A 20,677-nucleotide genomic window follows, 5' to 3' on the forward strand; every position below is an offset into this window, starting at 1 on the left:
CGAAGTTAATCCGTTCCAGGACCTTGTTTGTAAGTCGAAATGGTCGTATGTCGAGCAGGATTTTCCCATAGGAATACATTATAATTCCATTAATTCGTTCCACAGCCCAAAAACCTGCACTAAATCCTTAAAAAATACTGCTGGTACTATTACAAATGGCAATTACATATAGCAAAACAAATAAATAATAAATAAAAATCGGATTAATAATATAATAATAATAAGAATTCCTGTAATAGTGTACCGAAACGGGTTCTAATAAGGCGGACGTTTTTTTCTGTACCTGAAGGCACCGCGGGGCTGACGTGACAAAGAGGGAGGGGAGCGGGTGAGAGCTTACTTTCGCTTTCAATGCTTTCTTGAGAACATCGTCAATTGCGGCAGACAGCAGGCGTTTTGTGTTGAATAAGTTGTGAAAGAAATGATGAAAATGTGGCGAAGCTGGCGATTTCTCTGGAGATGTTACCACAATAAGAATTGTCAGCTTAACTTATAAAGACTGGCGAACGATAGTCGGAGGAGGACCGTGGAGATGTATTGTTGAGCCATTTCACCCCACGCTCATATTTTTCTGTCATTTGCATCTTCATTTAGAAGGTAAGCGTCAACTTTTTCCTTGTTTCACCACCTGTACCAACCTTTTCTGAAACCTGTGTTGATTTGTCACACAAGAAAATCCGTCGTGCATTCGTCTGCGGTGCTGCCATTGTCGTCATATTTCGAGCATGTCGTCGGATGTAGAAACAAATGGCGTGTGAAATTTTACGTCGGATGTCGAAAAGTTCGTGTGTCGAAGCGATCGTATGTAGAGGTACCACTGTAATTGCACTTGTAAGACACCAGATTGGTGAAAAAGTGTCCTCTTGATGGGTGGCAACGAAAACCCGCACCCATTGCGGCCCTTTGTGGAATAGTTATAATATATAGTTATAATATATAATAATAGTTATATATATTAATAGCCTTTCCCCTGGACCAGAACATATTTTTGATTGTAGAAAATTCATTTTTAACTGGACCATTCAACTAGACCTCTCCTGGGTAAGTACATATTTGTATGACGATAACCTTCTCCTTGGTGATTAGAACCTTTGCTGTGACACCAACCATCTTGCGACTAGAGCATTTACTTGGAGCACGAGTACTTTGTTGTGACTAGTACCTTTTTGCATACAGAAGCTTCTGTTGGAGCATGACCACAATCCTGGGCCTTCACTCTGGGGCCTTTTTCCCCAAATAATGGACAACTCTACTGTAATTTAGTATGTAATGAAGATGACAAGATAAAAAAAAATACCAGCTGACCTTCTCACTGGCTCGGTCGCGGACATTCTCCAGTTCTCTGATGAGCGCGTGGACCACCAAGGCCCCCTCCAGTTTCTTCTTGTAGTCATTCAGGTCCACATGGAATTTACTCCACCTAAAAGTGGGTTAGGTAAAAGTTCGGCTATTGAGTGACTGGCCACATTCACCACTTGCTCTTCGAGCTACTGACCTTTGCAATACAACAACAGGAAAACTTGGATCGACTGACTCAAGCAACTGTATAACACTGGTCTACAAGCAAAATGCTTCCTGGATGAAAGTAGTGAGACTTCACTAAATTTGGGTCATTAAAAAGGAAAATGAGGTCAAAAGTGTCAATTGGCTATAGTTTTTGAGATACAGTATTTGGCCGAAATTTTATAATCCAAGCAGTTTAGGCGAAAATGGGTATTATTTGAAATGGAATGGTTATTTCTGCGTGAACATATCCACCTAAAAAAAACTTGGCTACCATCTCAGAATATAATTGTGTTGACAATAGCTTTGACATAATATGGCATTTTCAATGTACTGTATTGCAAAAATCCTGGTGTTTTGGAAGTGGGCAAAATGCATTATAATGCGGACACATTTCATAAGGGGTGGCATACACCGTTATATCATACCCATGTCAAATGTAGTACCTTGTAAACATGACATTATAATAATGGTGGTGACATTATAATGACACCAATTTATCTTTGTAATCAAAATTTAAATATCTGGAATATTTTAGCCAACCAGCACTAATATCATTTATTTTCCAATCCATGTCACAACAGCAAGTACGATTTAACCATTAAAAAAAAAAAAATCTCAAGCAATATTTTCCAAGTTCTATAGACCAGTTTAATTGAAGCTCGATTGTACCTCTTATTCGGACTCGTGGCACAAAAACTAAACAAATACAATTTTTAGTTGTGGAACTCGTAAGTCAAGTTACAATTGTACCTGTCATTGAGCTGCTGTCTCCTCCGTCTGATGGTCTGCATTTCGTCTACATTCTGCCGCTTTTCCAGCCGAGCTGCCAGTCGGTCCATGGCTGTGATATGAGCATCATCAATAGTAACCCCCTATACAGGATCACTTATCTTCACCACCATCCAAATTAATGGGATATTTATTTTCCTGGAACTGGATGAATATCCTCACCACGCGTCCTTTTCCATGGAACTCGCCAAGTTTCTTTAGAAGCTCCAAACAGTGTTCATAATCCTTCCCCATGTCTCCCATATTGACCTTGACTTCCTTATAACACAGATTAAATGAGGGTTTGGAAAAATCTTTGGGTTATGATATAACTAGTTACAAATCAATATGAGATACCACATGTACCCTTAATGCAATAAGAATAATTTTGTTTTATTATTCCATATATTTCACAACCCACACTACCGTAAAAACAACAGCGTAATAAACAGCCCCTTCCCTGCCGTTCATCTCCCACCTTCTGTCGGATCCAGGCCTCCACCTCCTCCACCTTCTGCAAGAACTCCAGGAAGTCTCTGCTGTCCTCCAGAATATTCCCTCTCGTGGCCACTGCTAATTTGAGCTGGTCCCAATGGCGCTCCAGTGCCTTGGCAATCCTTCTCACTTCGGTCGAGCTCGGGTGACGGAGGACCACCAGTTTCTCGGCCGCCTGGAGTAACAATTACCTTTAAAGACGCTCTACAGGCTGACCTTGTTTGTCGTCACAGAGCAGGTCTGACCTGACGCACATCGCTGATAATCTGGTCATGTGCCAGAATCTCTGCCTCAAACACCTGATGCTTTTGAAGCAGCTTCATTTTGGTCTGCAGGTTGCTGAGGTCAGCTTTTGCGTCCTCAGAAAGTTTGACCATCCGCTCACTCACCCACTCCTCTGCCTGGAGGACAAAAAAAAGGAGGGGAACATATGTTATCTAGTGGGCTGCATTGCAGTTTGACACCCACACCAATTTGGGGTCCCTGTACCTCTGCGACATCTCTGTTGAAGGCACACATTAGCCAAGACAACTGTAGCTCCTCCCTCCGCTTGATGGACAGCTCTTTGATTCTTTCACGTCGCTGAAGGAATACTTTAAGCCGGTTTTGGGTCTGCCCACTCTTCTCTCTGCTGAGTGTCTTGTTGAGGCGTGCGGCCAAGTCCTTAAGGCACGACACCTGCACCCACAACAGTAAGTTCAAAGTTTGTCATCTAATTTGGTGAATGTCCTGTGGGTGTAAACCTTTTCCTCCTGAGATGACATCAGTTTCTCAAAGGATTCGTGATGTTTGATGAGAGCTTCTGTCTCGTCCATCGTCTCTCCCAGAGTGCTGTTCTTCAACATCACCTGGGTAGTTGAAGCACAGGAAAAAAAAAACGTGCACATGGTCAATCACAACTTGGATTGAGGCCATTCAGAAATATCACTTGAGAATACTACATTCTCTTTGGATGAGAATCCTACTTTGTCTTGGCACAAGGGAATTCTTCAGAGACCTGAACCTTCCTTTGGAACTAGTCAATTCTCTTCAAATATTGAAAATTTTAAAATGTAGTACAATGTCAATAACGTTCTTGTTGGACTACTATAGATTATAATGTTGTGTGCCGCTTTCTCGAAAGTGTACTTTTAACCACAACTGCCTAATGACCTTCCATTTTAATCAGACTTCAAGCAAATTATATGCTTGACTTTTACATCTCATTGTTTTGAGTGGTTTATAAATTAGGTTCTCTATACCTCATGCGAGCTGCACGTCTTGTCCATGCTGCTGACATCTCTGTAGAAGAGCTGCTCCAGGCGCATCTTCTCTAACCAGCTTTGCTTGCGACACCACTGGTCCTGAACCTTCTCTCGCTCGGCTTGCAGGATGTCCAGTTTCTGCAGCACCTGCCAGAAGACAACACTACATTAACAACGCAAACAAACATGGCAACTTGACAGATGTCCTTATCCACAGATATGCACATACAGCTAAACTCTAAAATGGTGGGGACTTTAAGATTGGGATTCCATGACTGCATATGTATTCTGTTACATACTGTGTATTAAACATATGCCCTCACCTGGTTCCGGTTCCTGGTGTCCTGCAGTTGTAGCTGCTCTCCCATGTCAACAGCCTGCTGGTACACTTCCTGACGGGCCTCCAGCTCAGCCCATAGCTGCTGGTGCAGCGATAACTGGAGGTCAGCTGTTGCTACATTGCTGATGCGCTCCTCGGCTGCCATGGCACCTGTCAGCTGACCACACCACAGCAGATAGTCCTGGACCTGGTGGGCGGTCACCATGGTTAGCCTTTGGATTGGAAACCTAAACTCTTATACAACAAATATTAACTCGATTGGATTACTGCAGGAAATTCCCTTATTTGTCACGGTATCACATGTAACAACTTGCTAACCGTTTTGCTAAATTTGAGAATAACTGTTTATATTATAAAACTGTTTCGCTTTCCAAGTTGCTGACATAATTTTGCTTTTAGTACTGATACAAGATACTAGGTCTTATTTATTGTGATTGTCACTGTCACTGTCAATTTTGTTTCATTCAAACCAGGGTTCTCGACTCTTACGCACTGAGTGTATTACTCATGCATTTAAGGTCATTTTTACACCCTATGCCAAGTCTTACATTTCTCAGAACCCCAAAAAATATAACTCGACCGTTGTCATAATGTATAACTGTAATGTAAAAATTAGGTCTCAACTCTGGAGACTCAGCCCAGTCCGCACTGTTTAAAGCACCGTAAAGGTACGCAAATGAATGAAAAGAAAGCTGCATCGTATCCAGTTATAAGAAGCTGATTCTGAACAAAAGCTGAGCGCGTTGTAGCGGATATTTTGTCAATGACATGTACACACAACGGTATACATCTGATCACTTATTTACTTTTTACACTTTAGGGGAACCTGAGCTTTCCTTGCAGTCTTAGAAATCGCCACTGGAACACTACAAGAATATGCAGGGAAACACATTGCCCCGCCTCGCCTACTTTTTGACCAATCTACATTTTTCAGATGCGTTTATTGAAAATTCAGGAAAGATTCAATAAGGATGGTCCGGTATCACTGATAATGGTGACTGTTAAATTTATTTCTGCCCCCTCTGCCGAAACAAAAAAAAAAACCCTGAAGGAAACAGTGTACATATATGTCCACCCCCCACACACGCACACTGTCTCACTATAAAGAATTTTCATAAGTTTGGAACCCTTAACAGTCATTATCCATTATTATTCATTCATTGTTCTCACTGACCCACCGTGTTAAAGAACAAATACTGCTGGCACGCTAGCGTTAGCACCAGCTCCCTTCCTTCGGCGTGGATCCGGAGCTCCTCCCACCTCTCCACCACTTCTTGTTGCACTTTCTGCAGACGGCGTTTCAATGTAGGTGAGCAGTGGTCCAAGATCGCATCCACCACATCCAACTGCTCTTGAAGCTGAAAGCAAAGCAATGTTTGCAGCTTATTCCTGTCAGTGTCAAGTTAATGTTGGTTAGGATCTAACAAACCGATCGTCAATAAAGGTCTCGGAATGGATGAACAAACACATAGCATTCACACTGTCTTGGTGAAAGAAGCTAACATGATAACATATTTTTGTAATGTGGAGGGAAATACCCACAAAGTATGGTAATAAAATTTACACTAAACATTGGAAAGATTAAACAAAGATTTGAACCCAGAATACAAAAACTATGAGACAGACCTGCTGAGCACTAGCCAATGTCATGGGGTAAAAACTGGTTTGACTGCCAACCTGCTGTTCAGCGGCAGCAAGCTCCTGCAGGAGAGCCTGGTGCCTCCTGAGCTGTGACATCGCTCCTCGCCAGTCCTTGGCCACGTTGTCCGGGATACTCTTCTGACGCTCCTACACAAACACACACAAAAACGCCAATACAAGGTTGGATTTTCCATTTGTAAGACTTAACCAAGTTTAAACACTTCATGACTATGCTTGTTGTGAAGCGAATTCAAATATCCCTGGCCAGATCCACATGTACTCATACCTGAATGAGTGTCAGAGCGTCACTCAGGTCCAGATGAAGTCGGTGACATCGCTCCGCCTTGAGCAGCTGCTTCTGACGCTCCCTGGCCACATCTATAAGGTCCTCCCAGCATTCACTGCAAAAATATGTGAAATCATGAATATCAAACCGCAAATATACAAGGGCAACCAGCATACCGGAGGTTCTGTAGCTTTTCCCTAATGATGATGTTCTGTGGGTGTTTGCTGTCGATGAGTCGGGTCCCCAGATTGCCACATGAGTCCAGCCGCTCCTCAGCCAACTCAAGTTGCTTCAGGAATGCATTAAACTTCCTGAGGAGCAACTGAAATATCAGAAGACTGTCACCATCACCATGAACCAAAACATGCTGTATTGATGGCCTTCCTCCTACGTGGCAACAAAACTAAGACTGCTGCACCTCAACATGTTGGTAGTCTGCACCAAGATCCTGGGACTGTGCCATCTTCTGCTGCTGCTGCAACCACTCGTCCATCTCATTGACCTCTTGTGTGAACTCGTGCAGGTCTAGAGCTTCCTTTAATCTTTGAACCCTGGCACAGGAGAAAATGATTGGCCAGAAGTGTTGTTGACATCACATCATGTGTCTTATCAACTACAAGGGCTCACCTATGAGCCGCTTTTTGAAGCAGCTGATGCTTCAGTCCCTGCAGATGTCCCACAGGTATGTGTAGCTCCTGCAGGTCCCAGTTGAGGAGCGCCTGCTCAACCTGGTCCTCAATCTGATCCACCTCCACTTGCAGAACCTCCAGCTGGGCCTGAAGAACCTGCAATGGAAAGAAAAGTTTACACATGAAAGGACACAAGTGTGGGTGTGTGGTACTGAATCTCAAATTCTTCTCTATTCCTACTTCAGTCTTCTTCTATTTCCCTTAAGTCTACCTCTTGTCATTCTCTAGAAGTGTCTCCATCAGTCACCTCTATTTTAGTGCACTCTTGAAGTCTTCCTCAAGACCGTCTCAGTACTTTCCAAGTCTGTCTAGTGCTGCTCGCATGCTAAAAAAGTCCCCTTCTAGTCTAGGCTAATGTAATAACCTGCTGCTTGCTGAGTAGAGACTGTGTGGCAATATAATCCTTGCCCAGCTCATCAACGTTAAGAAGGTCCAAAGTTTCTGTTAGCCGGACCTCCAGCTCGGAACAGTCCAGCATCAACTGTGTCACAACAGAGACCAGAGACCCTCAGATTCGGAACAAGCATCTGAACATCAGCTCAACTTCAACCTTCTCTTCCTTGTCACCTGTGCTTTCGTGATGGCCTGGCTCAAATGAGCTCCTCGCTGGCTGCACTCTGCATCAAGTTTCCCCCACTCATCACTCAGATGTCTGCACCTGGAGTAGGAAAAGGAGAAGGAGCATACAGCATTGACCTTTCCACGGATATGACTTACCTTTGAAGAACTTCTTCTGCGTTTGATTGGCTGGACTTGGCCAGGTGTTGCCCTTTCTTCAGGATGTTTTTGAGGTGCTGAGAATGGGCATTTACCTCTGCCTGAAGCTCCTACATAAACAGAGAATTCCACACAAAAATTAATTTCCTCTACTTCTCTCGTCACCTACCAGTTCAGAGGTGTCAAACACAAGGCCAGATCTTGCCCGTTACATAGTTTTGCATGGCCCAAAAAGCAAATCATGTGCATAAACTTGTGGCAATAAATAAAATTTCTGTAGCTCTCGTTGAAATACCAAGGACTACAGAAACCACAGATTCAGATTTACCTTTTTTTTTTATTTAAAATGAACAAATACGATTTCTTTGTTTGAAACAAAAGCATACTTTTTTCCTTTTTTGCTTTACTATTTTTTTCCCTCTTTGTTTTTTAAGTAACATTTTCAACATATGAAAAACAATTAATGAAAAGTAAAGTAATCGCTACCTTGTGCTTCTGCATGAGGCTGGTGGCTCCCACCAATGACCAGTTATGTGCTGTTGATACCGATGAAGGCCTGTGTTCCAAGATCCAGCTTAGCTCTAGATCCACATCATAGTAAAACTCATAGAGCTGCACCAATGCCTCGAGTTGCTCCCGGCGAATATCCAGTGGCTTCTGAAGGGATATGAACCTATGACATAAAAATAATGTAACTTTAGAAGTTGGAGTGCATTAATTTACGTGTGTTTTATTTGACTAACTCTTTAGAGGGAAAGTGACTATTTTTGGTAATTTAAAACAAAAAAACCTTTAGGAAGACCTGGCATCCACATATGTGGATATCACATTTTGGGCCATGTAGGGCACAATATTTACATTAGGTATACAAGTGTGGCCTACATCAGTGGTCCCCAACCACTGGATCGGGGACTGGTACCGGTTCGTGACGCATATGCTACCCGGCCGCATAGAAATAATAAATAATTTATTAACAACAACATTCTTGCCTGTGCCTCGACACATCGATCTGCCGGCCTACTCTATAGACCCTACCCACGTGACGTCACAACTCCGCTCTCCTGAATGGTACCGCCCAATTGTCCGTCAAAACATAGTGTTAACCTGTTACGGCTACGTACATTCCTCCTATTTACGGCGTGTTTTTCTGCTCCTTAACATTAATAATCAAAATGGTGAAGGCGTGTGTGGCTGTTGGTTGCACTAACAGAGAAGATGGAAGGAGAGACTTGAAGTTTTACCGTATTCCGAGGGATCCAAAGAGGAGAGCGAAATGGACGGCTGCAATTCGACGTGAAAACTGGGCACCAAAAAATCACCACAGACTATGTAGTAGTCATTTTATATCCGGTAAGATGCATTTAAGATATACTAAGAGGGTTTTGGGCTGACAAATAACCACAATTAAGATCATTGCTAGGCTAATCGCCGACAACATACACGTATGTATGTAGTGAGAGTGCTATCGCTAAACCATATAAACATTAAAAGCCTTAACTCCATTGACAAACGACATGAAATACATTAGACTTGACAGTGGATGTTAGCAATAACAAAAGATTTTGAATTGAAAATTTCGTAACTCACCTTTCCAAGCACAAGATAGATTCCTGCCGAATTTTCGTGGACGAGGACCTGTTTCACCCAACCAGCAACGAAGTATTTATAAGCCTCCAAGCTCTTGAAGTTTTTCAAATTTTCGTTAGAATAGGCTGATTTTGTGTGGACAAGATAATTGTAAATATCAGCATAGCAGATGTCAGGCAGACAGGGCGAAGACAGTGGGTCGAAAAACATCGATTTGGGCATCAACTATGGATCTGGCGACTGTATAGAACGAAGCTTTTCCACATAACGCCTTTTATGCAACACATCCAGTGAGTTTACGGCATCAGAAAGCACCGGGTCTTCCATGAAATGCATTTTAAATTCCTCGATCAATTGAAACCAATGCTAATACAGAGACAAAATGACGGACAAGTGGGCAGAACCATACAGCGAGCACGTGGTTTTGTGACGTCGGTGGGTAGGGTCTATTGACGGGTACAAGTTGAGATATGTGGACATCGCCCTCCAGTGGTGGACGCCATTACTGGGGTGTTTACACATCTCAGTAGCAGCCCAGCATCAGTAAATGTAAACGGTAAGGTTAGCTGCCTGTTGCTGGCTGTGTGTCTCCTGCGGCAAATGTCACAATGTCCTTCTTGTTGGTCTCCTGTGTTTGCAGTTGTTGAAAACATGTCATAACACTTTTCATTATGTAATATAAACATTACATTAGGAAAAGTGTTTACGACAAAATTTTTTGTTGACCAGTGTTATCATTACTGTATTTCTTAGTTTTATATTCCATGACGAATTAATAAATGTATGAATCAATTAAAAAAAATTATAAACAAAACTAAAATCAGAAATGTACTCTGGTTATGACCCCTGTAAGACTCCTTGAAAGTTTATTTATTTATATTTAATTTTATCGTATTTAACTCATTGCCTGCCATTTACGACAGATGTTCAATTGATTTAAACTTGGAGTATTGACAATGAATGCTCAGTGCCATTTAGTTAAATAAGTGTCCTATCAAGGGTAAACAGCTTCATCATCAAAGGTCGCTTACAAGGTTAAGTAGGTGTCGGTCTCCTTCAGGATTCCCTGTGAGTCAGAGTGATTGGACGCCAGATTCTTTGCCCTGCCTACGATGGCGCTAATCTTTTCTGCCAGTTCTTTTGCATCCTTCTCCAGCTCATGATGTTCCTAAAACACAAAATAGCAGTTATGGTGTGGCCAGTCATATTCTGTGTCTTGTCCACACCTTGAGCATCTGCTGGCTGGACCGCCGATCGTGGCCAAGAGGGGCGTTGCTGAGAGTCCACTGAATGGATTCCATCTTGACTTTGGCATCCTAGAGCAATGGGGAAGGGAAAAATTAAGTAAACACATTTAGCTTTGTGCGTGTGTTATTATCCTTACCCTGAGTATCTCCATGAGTTGTTCCTGTTTCCCCGCCTGTCTCAGCTTATCGCCGCGTTCAGCCATTTTGACCTGAATATGGCGCCACCGGCTGGTGAGCTCTGATGATATCCTAGTAATGTCGCTGCTAACTAAATGCTCCACCTCCAGCATATCAGACCCCACCTATGCACACAAAGACACATACAGGAACATACGCCACACACACACATGGAAACAAAAACACAAGGGAAATCACAAACACATGCAAAAATACAAACATTCAATTCTAACACTGGGAACAGGACAATGGGCAAGGGTGCGTATTTTAAACACTTCTGCCTGTTGGTGTAACATACGGAAGGTGGAGGTTATGAATTGGGTTCTGTATGACTTTGTATGTTTGTTTGTGTTCAAGATAATAAAGAGTGAATGCAAAGCTTCAAGAATAAAGTTTCTTTTTTGTTTATTATTATCAATTTGCAGATAATGTTTGTGATCTAAGACGGAAGAGCTGATTAAATTTTGGGGTAATGTGCTCAAAGGTCAGAGTCAAATCGAATTTGGCTGCTTGAGTGGGGTTCTTCTCTTTTTTACATACAGTGTATACCACCTGAACCAGTCTCTCCATCCATGCCTGGTGGGCCTGCATCTCCCTCTCAGCCGCCTCATGCCTCTTGAGCTTAGACAGGATGTTGGTGGGTTCGCGGTACGACTCATCCTCTGCCATCTTAGACTTCTCGTCCATCCACAACAAAAGCTCATCGGCGTCCTGCCGGAACTCCTACGCAGGGATTGAACACTTGTCACTTTGCGGTTCAACAAGGTGGTGGGATGTGGATGGCAGATGGTGACCTGATATTTCTTGGAGGCTTGCAGATGACTCTGCCTCTCATCACTACTTTCCTTCAACTTTCTTTTGGCTTTCTGTAGGCTTCCTATCCTCTGCTGGATACTGAAACACACACAATATATAACATTCAATCACTATGCACGATTTTTCTGTCAGCAATTGATTTATCCATTTATTACTGTATGGCGGCGTAGTGTTGCTGGCTAATGAGTTGTTGGCTGCGTTTGGTGAAAAGATCCACACGTTGCTCCAAAGCCTTCAGCACAACTTCCAGATCCTCATGACGACCCAGCAGACTTTGTACAGCGTCTAACGAGTCCTGTCATTAATCGTTAGTGACTAATTGTTAGTGACAGTCCCATTACTGGCATTCTCACCCCGACATCTTTTAGCCCAAGCCTCGCCCTGTGTCCGGTCATTGCAGCCTCAATGCGGTCGCCCTCCTGGTTGAGTCTCTGTAGCGCCACCTGCTGCTCCAAGTGCTTCTTCCTATTGGTCCACAGATGCTCCAGTTTGGACCAATCAGCTCTCAGGTCCGCAAGCATATACTGGATGTCGACTGTGTCAAGCTTTCTGTCAGAGGAACCAAGAAGAGACTCGCCCAACGTCTCTGTCTCTTTCATTCTGATACAACAGGAGGTGTTGTCAAAAATGGGGAGTGTGAAGCGAGTGTGAGGCATGTCCTTGTTGCCATACCTCCTCCTGTGCTCCTCAATTTCTATCCAAAGCTCTTCATGCTCCTCCAGCCTGGCTACAGCTGAGGCCACATCGGTCACCGCCCCATTCCGCAGCAGGGCCTCCTGGTAGGCCACCAACCAATGCTGCATTTCCTTGGTCTGTTGCTGGAAGTGCTGAAGCAGTCGGGCCTCCTCTAGGTCCCGCTGGTACTCTATGGCTCGAACCTTCACCTGAGGACCATTGAGATGTGGGTCAGGTGACAGGACGATAAGCAATGCATGTTGATGATGTCACTGACCTGCTTCAGGAGCATCTCTAGACCTCGCACCTCCTCTATGATAGCCGCACTCTCTGCTGGACTGCATTCCTGCTTCCTGCCTCACAGGAAGTGACCCATGTAGTCCTCCTCAAGTGTAGCTCTAGTCAAAATATAGTCTTTCTAGAGCTAGCTGTTTTCTAGAACCTTCCCTACAGTATTGGTCTCTACTACTTCTTCAGAATTTTTCAAGTACTCCTCTTCTTTATTCCTTCTCTTCCTTTACTAGCCTTAACTATTCCCCTGCTAGGACTTGTGGTCCTGTGACTCTTCTATAAACATTTTGTAGTTCTTGTTTTGTCTTACTCTAGACCTTCTCCAGTTCTTCTGTAATCCTTCTGAAGTCCCTCGATCACCTACTTTACTTACATACTCTATTCATTTTTAATAATTTTCTAGTGCCCTTCTCTTTTCCTCCTCTAATCTTTCTCTTGTCCTTTAGTGGACCTACTCTCATCTTCCTCTAGTCTTTGTCTACCTCTAGTCTGGACCTTCAGTAGTTTTCTTCTGCAGACCACGACGCCAAAGTTAACTTACCCATTGGCGAGGTCCTTCAAGTAAGCGATCCTGCCTTCCAGGGTGTTGATATTTCGCTGGGTGCTTGCTTGCTGATTCTCACCAGCCCGCAGTGCAAATAAACTACCTCCACTGCCTGCCATGTTCATGTTTACGGGTTCCAGCTGCTCGAGATGGGCCAACTGTGTCCTTACATCCTGGACTTGCTGCAGGAGGAAGCGCATGTCAGCCATGCTCAGCACCTCGCGAGCCTTTTCATCCTTGCGCCGCTGGAGACTTTCCCATCTGTGGTCAGGAAGTACGTACAATTAAGCCAGCTGTACACTGAGCAAGGCTACTACAGTCTCCCAGGTCTTTCTCTAATCGTCTTCTAGTCATTTGTACCTGGTGTTAAGGCTGCTAAGGCATCTCTGGATGTCTTTGTGTTTACCATGTCTGTTCCTCACCAGCTCCTGTGCAGTCTTGGTAATGTCATCCAACTGGCCATGCCCACTCATCATTTCAGTCACAAAGTTCTGGAATGTTAATTGTTATCGTTTTTGTGTTGATTATGCAGATGGGATTATATAGCTAAATCCTAAAATCGAACCTCATATTTGGCTTGGAGTATATGGAGGTCTTTGAGGTGTGTGTTGAAATTATCCAGGTTGCTCTCCTTGTCATCTATCCACCACTCAAACTCCTGGCAACGGCCATAGAAACGATGCAGGAGCACCATCTCCTCCAGAATCTTAACCTTAGACTGTAAGTACCAACATCAGAACAAAACAAAAAACAAATCCCGAGCTACATTTCCCAAGATTCCTCCTGTTCTGAGCCTTCTGTAGTCCTAGACCACAGGTGTCAAACCGATTCCAGAAAGGGCCTAGTGGGTGCAGGTTTGCTTTCCAACCAATGAAGAGGACACCTTTTCACCAATTAGATCTTTTACATGTGTAATCAGTTAAACTTTGTCAGGTGCTGCTTGTTTCAGCAGGAAGTTCATGGGTTAAACTCGGCGCGTTATCGGTTGGAACAAAATCCAGCAACCACTAGGCCCTTTCTGGAATCAGTTTGACACCTGTGTCCTAGACTAATCCATTTCTAGACATCATGTAGTCCTTGCATAGTCCTCTAATGCTGCTGAATCCCGCTATTGCAACTGTCCCCCCTGCAGTTATTTTGTAGGCTTTCTCCACTCTACCTCAGTCTACTATTCCCTCCAATTCTGCTCTAATAGTTTTATTGTCTTCCTCAAAACATATAGTTCTCTATTTGAGAGTGTGATGGATGGACGGACAGACAGAGTAGATGTGCCGAGTTCCACTTTTGTCCTCCTCTATTCATTTTCTAGGCTATCTCAACAGAATTCAGTCTGCATTCCCGTAATACTGTACTTACCTCCAAGAGATTGCACATGGACATATAGTCCTCATCCAGTTGGGCCTGAGTCATCTCTACCGTGGCTCTCTGATACTGAGGGTCTGGGGCCCATGGAGTTTGAATCTCACTGGTGCTGTGATAGGTCGAACGACGGCGACTCAGACGGATAAACCTCCTCCCCTGGATGTTTACTATACCATTGGTTGAAGCTGGTGAGTTGGAAGGAGCCTAAAGGAAAGGAGGATGTTAATTACAGATGTTCTGGTAAACGCAATCTTGGATTCATCTCACCGGAGCTGGCGCAAATGTCAGGTACGTGTTGGGGATCAGTTGCTGGTTTCCTCGGACATCTCTGATCATAACTTTGTCATGATTAGTGTCAGTCCTAATGATCGTGACAGTCTCATTCCGATCCAATGGAAAGTCACCTGGAAGTGTCAGAGACTATTTTAATACAGGAATGGGAACTTTTTTGCTAAAATATTCTATGACTCTAAATTACGAAAATGCTCACTGGGCCACAATGAGGAACACTTAACCACAGCTATTTTCTACAATGCTACAAGGCTTATTTGGTTAAACTTGTTGATGTTGTAAAGTGATCAAGTACCTCGGATGTATTTGAACCGAACCTTGGCCTTGACTTCCTGGGGTACAGAACCAGTCCCACTTGTAGCTCTGGGGGGCGACGATGTCCCCTGTGGTCCCCCCTCGTCTGAAGAGTCACTGGATTCGACCACCTGACTCGACTGGGGTTCCACCTACACAGACAAGCATCCAATGACTTGATGGCATCTTCCAGAATGTTGAGCAGTGCTTTACGGGATGAGCACAACAAACAGTGAGTGCCGTGAATCCTGCGGCACTTCTGGCCTGCTCTGCCAGCCTCTTCATCTCAGCACCATAGGCTTTCATCTGTTTTTCAAGGTGCAAGTGGCGCTGGAGCAAAGCTGTTGAGCTGGATTCATCCTTCCCGTAGTCCTCACTGGTCAGCAGCGCTTTTTTGACGGTCAGCCAGGAGTTTGCCTCCTCCACATCCGCAAAGTACTAGAGCACACAAGGACAACTAATCAACATGTGGGAGGGAGCTTCTCCTGCCCAGTCACAAAGCGAAAATTGTGGTAATTACAATGAGTAGCAAAAATCCACAACTAACTGATCCCCTTAAAAAAGGTTAATAAATTACAATAGTTGCCACCAGGAAGCTTGGAAAGGCACTATTTTGGTCAAAATGAAACACCTCAACTTCACTTCAACCTAGTTTCTAAGAACTAAAGACAGCACAAGTAGTACTTATTAATGTCTATATGAATATCATCAACTCACTTCATCATGTATTATATCCACCAAGATGTCACCGGATGGCAACAAAGCATTACTTTTGTCTAAATGAAGCTCATAAACTCACTTCCTAATTGTTCCTTGGCACCAAGATCGCGCCAAAGTAACTACCACTGTTTTTTTCGTTGTCATGGTTTTGTTTTTGTTTCATGTTTTTTATTTAATTTATTTGCTATGTGTGTCGCTGTCGTGTGTTCGCCGCATACCTGTTTGATGGCTAAGGCGGCGTCCAGTCTCTGTCTTTGAGCACTGGCATCTGCATTGACTTGCATCCAGAGTTTGGCCAAATATTTTATGCGTTTGCCAATGTATCGCTGGTCCTCTGCACTCTGCTCAGTGCTGACATTCTCCCCTTCACGCAAGACGCGATGATACACGGGCCCCTGAGCATGAAGTTCCACCTCCAATGCCTAGATACATTCACACGCATCAAGAAATTGTAATGAGCATGCGTGCAGGTGTCACCTTGTGTCTGTGCAGCGTCAGCATCACGTGATCAACGTCCCGTCCGAGCGAAGCAGCCTGAAGCTGTGTCCGGCACTCATCGAGCCCCACCTCCAACTCTTCACAGTTGTGGAAGAACTCAAAGAGTGCCAACATGGCCTCCAGACGACGCGTTCTGTTGGTGCTGTGTGACACTAAAGCCATATACTGGCTATGCAGAGCTCTCACTCTGCTTTCGATTTTGTGAATGTCCCTTGAGTTTCCCTGAAAGAGGCAACACAAGCATGTTGGAGTTTTCCGCACTGGTTCCACCGTGGGATTGAAGCTGCGAGCAACAAACTTTGAGGGCCGTGCTGCCGATGGTGCTGATGGTCTCGCCGTGGGTTGAGATTTGTGCTTCCAGGAGGCGGTGCTTCTTGAGAAGAGAATCCGTCTCTGTCAATTGTTTGCCGAACTCAGAAGAGGAAGCCTGGACCTGCCAGTCAATATTTATCACACTTGGAGTACATAGATTCTCTGTTGGAAGGTTGTCAAACTCATCTTTGTCTAGGGCCCCACATTAATTCGGGATTCCCTTGGAGGACCATTATGCCTGCCAACTTGGAATGATATGATTAATTGACAACAAATCGATTATCAAATGAATCGACAATTCTTTTGGTAGTCGATGAATCGTTTGGATACATTGTTGATAATGGTCTAAACCCGTGTTTTTGAGCCTCTTCATAAATAATCTCTTATTTTTGAAAATATATTTATATGATGAAGTACACTCACATGATCTATTTTGGCGGGTCGCACAAAATGATGTTGCTGGTCGGGTCAAGACCTCAGGCCACAAGTTTGAAACCTGTGCTTTGTAGTGTCCTAAGAAGCCACCAACTGGTGACAATACCTAACTCATTCACTGCCATTAACAGTGATGAACATGAAATCTATTTTAGGTGATGGAATGACGGAGATAGACAGGTGCGACTATTCATCTGCGCGAAGAACCTCAAAGAGTTCCAGCTCATTTGGTAGACAACATAATTACAGCGTCTAGTGGAACTCATTTGTTTGTTATTAGTAGATTTCAAATCCTTTCGAACTGGGAGTGTTGGCAGCGAAAAAAACATTTGCTGATTCCTGAATGTTCATTGGATGTTTTTCGAGTTAACAAATGATGGGAAATGTATGTCTCTGTTAACCGTTTGTATTATGTTTACAATTTAAACCATTAGCTGTGTTCTAAATGGTGGTACCACACATTTTTCAAAACTATGTTGAGGCTTGACTCCTGATGTGCGCAATTATTGACAGAAAATTGAAATGTTGCACACACGTGAAGCTCTTTGAGTTCCTGGGAGAAGACGTCAATATCTCTGAGGACACTGAAAGTTGAGACGACACTTCCCAGCATCTCCTTCTGCTCTTGCAGCTGCTTCAGAATATCCTTCCATCCACTTCTAATCTTCTCCGCCCTAGAAAAGGTTGGTTTTGGTTTCACAAATCCATTTTGGCTCATTGTCCGACCTACCTCCTGTTGACAAGTTCCTTGCCGTGGTAGTTTCCTCTCTGGATGGCGTCGGCCATGTCTTGCAGGGCGTGGAAACGAGGCTCCCTGGCCTGTGCATCGGTGGCAAGCGCCTCCAGACGCCTGATAGCCACCTGCGCCTCCTCCAAGGTGCTCAGGCTGTCAAAATTCTGCTGGCGGATCAGGTGCCTGGTGTCCTCCAAGTAGGTTTCTCTCAGGGTTGCCTGGTCATTCTCATCTCATAAATATCTGGTCGACATCTCATCAGGTTCTTGCTTACCTTTCTGCCAAACCTCTGGGCCAGCTGCTCCAGGCTTTCCAAGCGCAGGAGCGCTCCCTGTAGGGCTCCTTCGCGCTCATGTTCTGCTTTCTCTAAAAGTAGCCATCCTTTTTCGATGTCTCTGAGGGTTTTGCCTTCACAAAGAACAAACACTGCGACATCTTGGACTTCCAAGACCAGGGATACCAAACTCAAATTGTATTTTTTGGTTTTCTCCAAAGGCTAAAAAGTCTGCCAAACCATTGGAGCTGAAAAGATTTATTTGTTCATGTTAAGTTTGCGTACCTTCCGATGGCGCATAGGCTCTCTGGTTGTTAGCAGCCAGTTGAGTCTTCAGACTGAACAAAAGAGCTTCGATGGCTCCACGTTCCTGAAGAAGAAGGAAAATGGAAACCAAAGAGGAAGTTATTGTTATTTCAAACAGCTGAAGCAGATGGGTTTTCACCTGATATTTGGGTGGTTTCTCCTCCGTCCTGTAGGTCTTGAAATCTCCCATCAGGATCTGAAGCTCCTTCACAGAGTTGGGAAAAGTTCTGTCATTGAGGCGCAGTACCTACAACACATCCAGCACTTCTTAAAAAAACAGTCAATCAAATCTCAGTTCATCATCTTTACGTTCTTTTTCTTACAGTCACTTGGATCCAGCGCAGTAGCTCGGACACCAATTTATCATAGCGGATTTTCATAGCATCCAGATCCATCAGCATGCCCACGATCTGAGGGGACATGTCACTTTTGAGTGATGTTCTCTAATTTGTATACCCTGTAACTTCATGTAATGACACACAGGTTTGAAACTCGAGGCTCGGGTGTAAGATCCGGCTTGCCACATCATTTTGTGTGGCCTGTGAAAGGGAATCATGTGTATCGATAGTTTTTTGCAAAAATAAATTCAAATAACTTTTACAATCTGTTCATAGAGCACTATAGAAATCAGATATTGACTTTTTTTCTTTTTTTAAATTAAAATAAAGTAACATTTAAGTGTATTTTTCATTTTATGGTTTAAATCTAGAGAATACAGTAATTACTCTATTCTGTTTTGATTGTTTTTTTCCTTGTTGTTGTTTTTTTAATAGAAAAATTGGAACAAATGATACTGTATTTACCGTTTTCCTAAAAAAGTATTATTATTTAAATATGTAAACAGAAACATGAATGAAAACTGAAAAATAAAACATTTAATAAAAATACAAATTAAACTAAATTAAAAAAACAAAAAAACATTTCCCCTTTTATTTTTTAAAATTAAAATAATGGAAACAAATACAAAAAGTAAAAATTTTAAATAAGAGACTTTTTCAACTAAACTCATTCACTGCCATTGACTTCGATTGACATCGAATAGGGAGGATAGAAAAGACTACGGTATGACTGCGCAGGCAGGCAAGGTGTAAGCAACATTTTAGCTCATTGACTTCCATTTCTACTTGGGAGGTCCCAGTGAATAAGGTAAGAGCTTCAAAAAAAGAGGATTTGGACAATGTCTAACTAAGAACAAAAAAGTCTCTAAATGATCCACAACTATTAAAATAGCTGTCCATTCATTTGATGATCGATTGTTGATTATCGATGGCATCCCTAGTTGCCATACTTAATGTCCTTTCAAAGGAAACCCAAACTCCAATGTGGCCTTTGGCAAAGATGACTTTGACACCCCTGTTCTAATATGAAGTTCTTTTAAGTGATCTAATTTCATGTTCTAATGCTGTGTTCTACCGTTTGATCTTGTCTTAGTTGAGGGCCCAAAATGCCGTTCTCTAAAATCGGATTTTCTCACTTGATGTTCTTTACCTAACTCGCCTATGGATGTTATAACATGAAGTCTAGTGATGATGTTCTCTACTTTTGTAATTTTGTCTCGATGTTTTCTCATTTTATGTTCAAACTTGATCTTGAATTTGAAGTTCTAACATTGTGTTTTCTAATTGTTCTAATTTTGTTCTTTTTGTTTCTCTGACCTTCCTGGAATTTGCGTGAGAAATGTGGTTAAACAAACCTTGTGGAGGCTCCAAGTGGACTTCTGGCTCCTGTACCTCCTTTTTACCCATAATCCACTGAGGCGGCCCCCCACTGACATATTGCCTCCCCCTGACTTTACCTCAAACCTGCTAACATCACCCGACGTTCAAGGGTTAGATATTTTTGCAACTTGACAAACCGCTGCTGCCTACGTCCTGATTGGCTGATTGCCCTGTGCACACCCACAAATACACAATCTCCACTGAAAGGCCATATAAAGTTGCCATCAAGTAAAAATAACTTTCCAACTTGCTTCGTAGTCCGAGATGACTCATATGTGCTGCACCTCTGACTGCAGGTAGCTTCCCGACTCTAATCCCGATATAATCCAGATTGACGTCTGGATTAGGTGATGTCACTGCACTGCGTGTATGTGACGACTACTAGTGGTTTACGGCAGTGCTGCAAGCAGATTCGCAAGTGTTTGTGTTGCATTGCCCCTTGGTGGACAGGAGCTGTCACCTTGGCGATCCTCTTCTGTCCGGTCTGCTCGTGTTTGATCCTTGAAAAGTGGTGGTAGAAGAGCGACACGTATGTCATGATGGACTTTTCGTCGGGTCGTGCCACCATGATGTCATCCGCCTCCAGCAGCTGCATGATGCCCAGCGAGCGCTCTGCCACGCCGAACGCTTGCCGGAGGTTAAAGCGGGGGTCGTCACCACGGAGACTGGCGAAGTCCAGCAGGTCGGGTCTGGGGAGGGGCCAGCCGTGAG

The 20,677-nt window shown here is 43.5% G+C and overlaps 1 protein-coding gene across 3 annotated transcripts in view; it reads right to left on the bottom strand.

The window, feature by feature from the left end:
- Positions 1-20,677, bottom strand: part of sptbn5 (spectrin, beta, non-erythrocytic 5) — a 41,366-nt gene that overhangs the window by 20,561 nt on the left and 128 nt on the right. Inside the window, exons 2-46 of one of the 3 annotated variants that reach the window (XM_057859601.1) lie at positions 20,427-20,655; positions 18,572-18,658; positions 18,388-18,495; positions 18,228-18,312; positions 17,943-18,076; positions 17,666-17,886; positions 17,471-17,609; positions 16,487-16,621; positions 16,168-16,410; positions 15,909-16,112; positions 15,202-15,408; positions 14,972-15,122; positions 14,653-14,789; positions 14,380-14,589; positions 13,589-13,741; positions 13,384-13,514; positions 13,021-13,284; positions 12,466-12,541; positions 12,186-12,397; positions 11,867-12,113; positions 11,669-11,808; positions 11,492-11,591; positions 11,250-11,420; positions 10,658-10,822; positions 10,500-10,589; positions 10,305-10,441; positions 8,173-8,359; positions 7,687-7,796; positions 7,537-7,627; positions 7,334-7,450; positions 6,908-7,065; positions 6,699-6,831; positions 6,457-6,602; positions 6,281-6,395; positions 6,031-6,141; positions 5,532-5,711; positions 4,337-4,540; positions 4,011-4,160; positions 3,513-3,617; positions 3,259-3,447; positions 3,015-3,170; positions 2,753-2,944; positions 2,458-2,553; positions 2,257-2,378; positions 1,306-1,420 (exon numbers count right to left, since the gene is read on the bottom strand). In XM_057859601.1, coding sequence (XP_057715584.1) covers positions 1,306-1,420; positions 2,257-2,378; positions 2,458-2,553; positions 2,753-2,944; positions 3,015-3,170; positions 3,259-3,447; positions 3,513-3,617; positions 4,011-4,160; positions 4,337-4,540; positions 5,532-5,711; positions 6,031-6,141; positions 6,281-6,395; positions 6,457-6,602; positions 6,699-6,831; positions 6,908-7,065; positions 7,334-7,450; positions 7,537-7,627; positions 7,687-7,796; positions 8,173-8,359; positions 10,305-10,441; positions 10,500-10,589; positions 10,658-10,822; positions 11,250-11,420; positions 11,492-11,591; positions 11,669-11,808; positions 11,867-12,113; positions 12,186-12,397; positions 12,466-12,541; positions 13,021-13,284; positions 13,384-13,514; positions 13,589-13,741; positions 14,380-14,589; positions 14,653-14,789; positions 14,972-15,122; positions 15,202-15,408; positions 15,909-16,112; positions 16,168-16,410; positions 16,487-16,621; positions 17,471-17,609; positions 17,666-17,886; positions 17,943-18,076; positions 18,228-18,312; positions 18,388-18,495; positions 18,572-18,658; positions 20,427-20,561 — 6,759 coding nt within the window. In that variant the 5' untranslated portion in view covers positions 20,562-20,655. Of the gene's footprint in view, positions 1-1,305; positions 1,421-2,256; positions 2,379-2,457; positions 2,554-2,752; positions 2,945-3,014; positions 3,171-3,258; positions 3,448-3,512; positions 3,618-4,010; positions 4,161-4,336; positions 4,541-5,531; positions 5,712-6,030; positions 6,142-6,280; positions 6,396-6,456; positions 6,603-6,698; positions 6,832-6,907; positions 7,066-7,333; positions 7,451-7,536; positions 7,628-7,686; positions 7,797-8,172; positions 8,360-10,304; positions 10,442-10,499; positions 10,590-10,657; positions 10,823-11,249; positions 11,421-11,491; positions 11,592-11,668; positions 11,809-11,866; positions 12,398-12,465; positions 12,542-13,020; positions 13,285-13,383; positions 13,515-13,588; positions 13,742-14,379; positions 14,590-14,652; positions 14,790-14,971; positions 15,123-15,201; positions 15,409-15,908; positions 16,113-16,167; positions 16,411-16,486; positions 16,622-17,470; positions 17,610-17,665; positions 17,887-17,942; positions 18,077-18,227; positions 18,313-18,387; positions 18,496-18,571; positions 18,659-19,941; positions 20,241-20,426; positions 20,656-20,677 lie in introns of those variants that run through there. The other 2 variants (XM_057859602.1, XM_057859600.1) reach the window with 2 other exon arrangements.

The sequence above is a fragment of the Corythoichthys intestinalis genome, chromosome 15, assembly GCF_030265065.1.
Source record: "Corythoichthys intestinalis isolate RoL2023-P3 chromosome 15, ASM3026506v1, whole genome shotgun sequence".
In the NCBI taxonomy this organism is placed as follows: Eukaryota; Metazoa; Chordata; class Actinopteri; order Syngnathiformes; family Syngnathidae; genus Corythoichthys; species Corythoichthys intestinalis.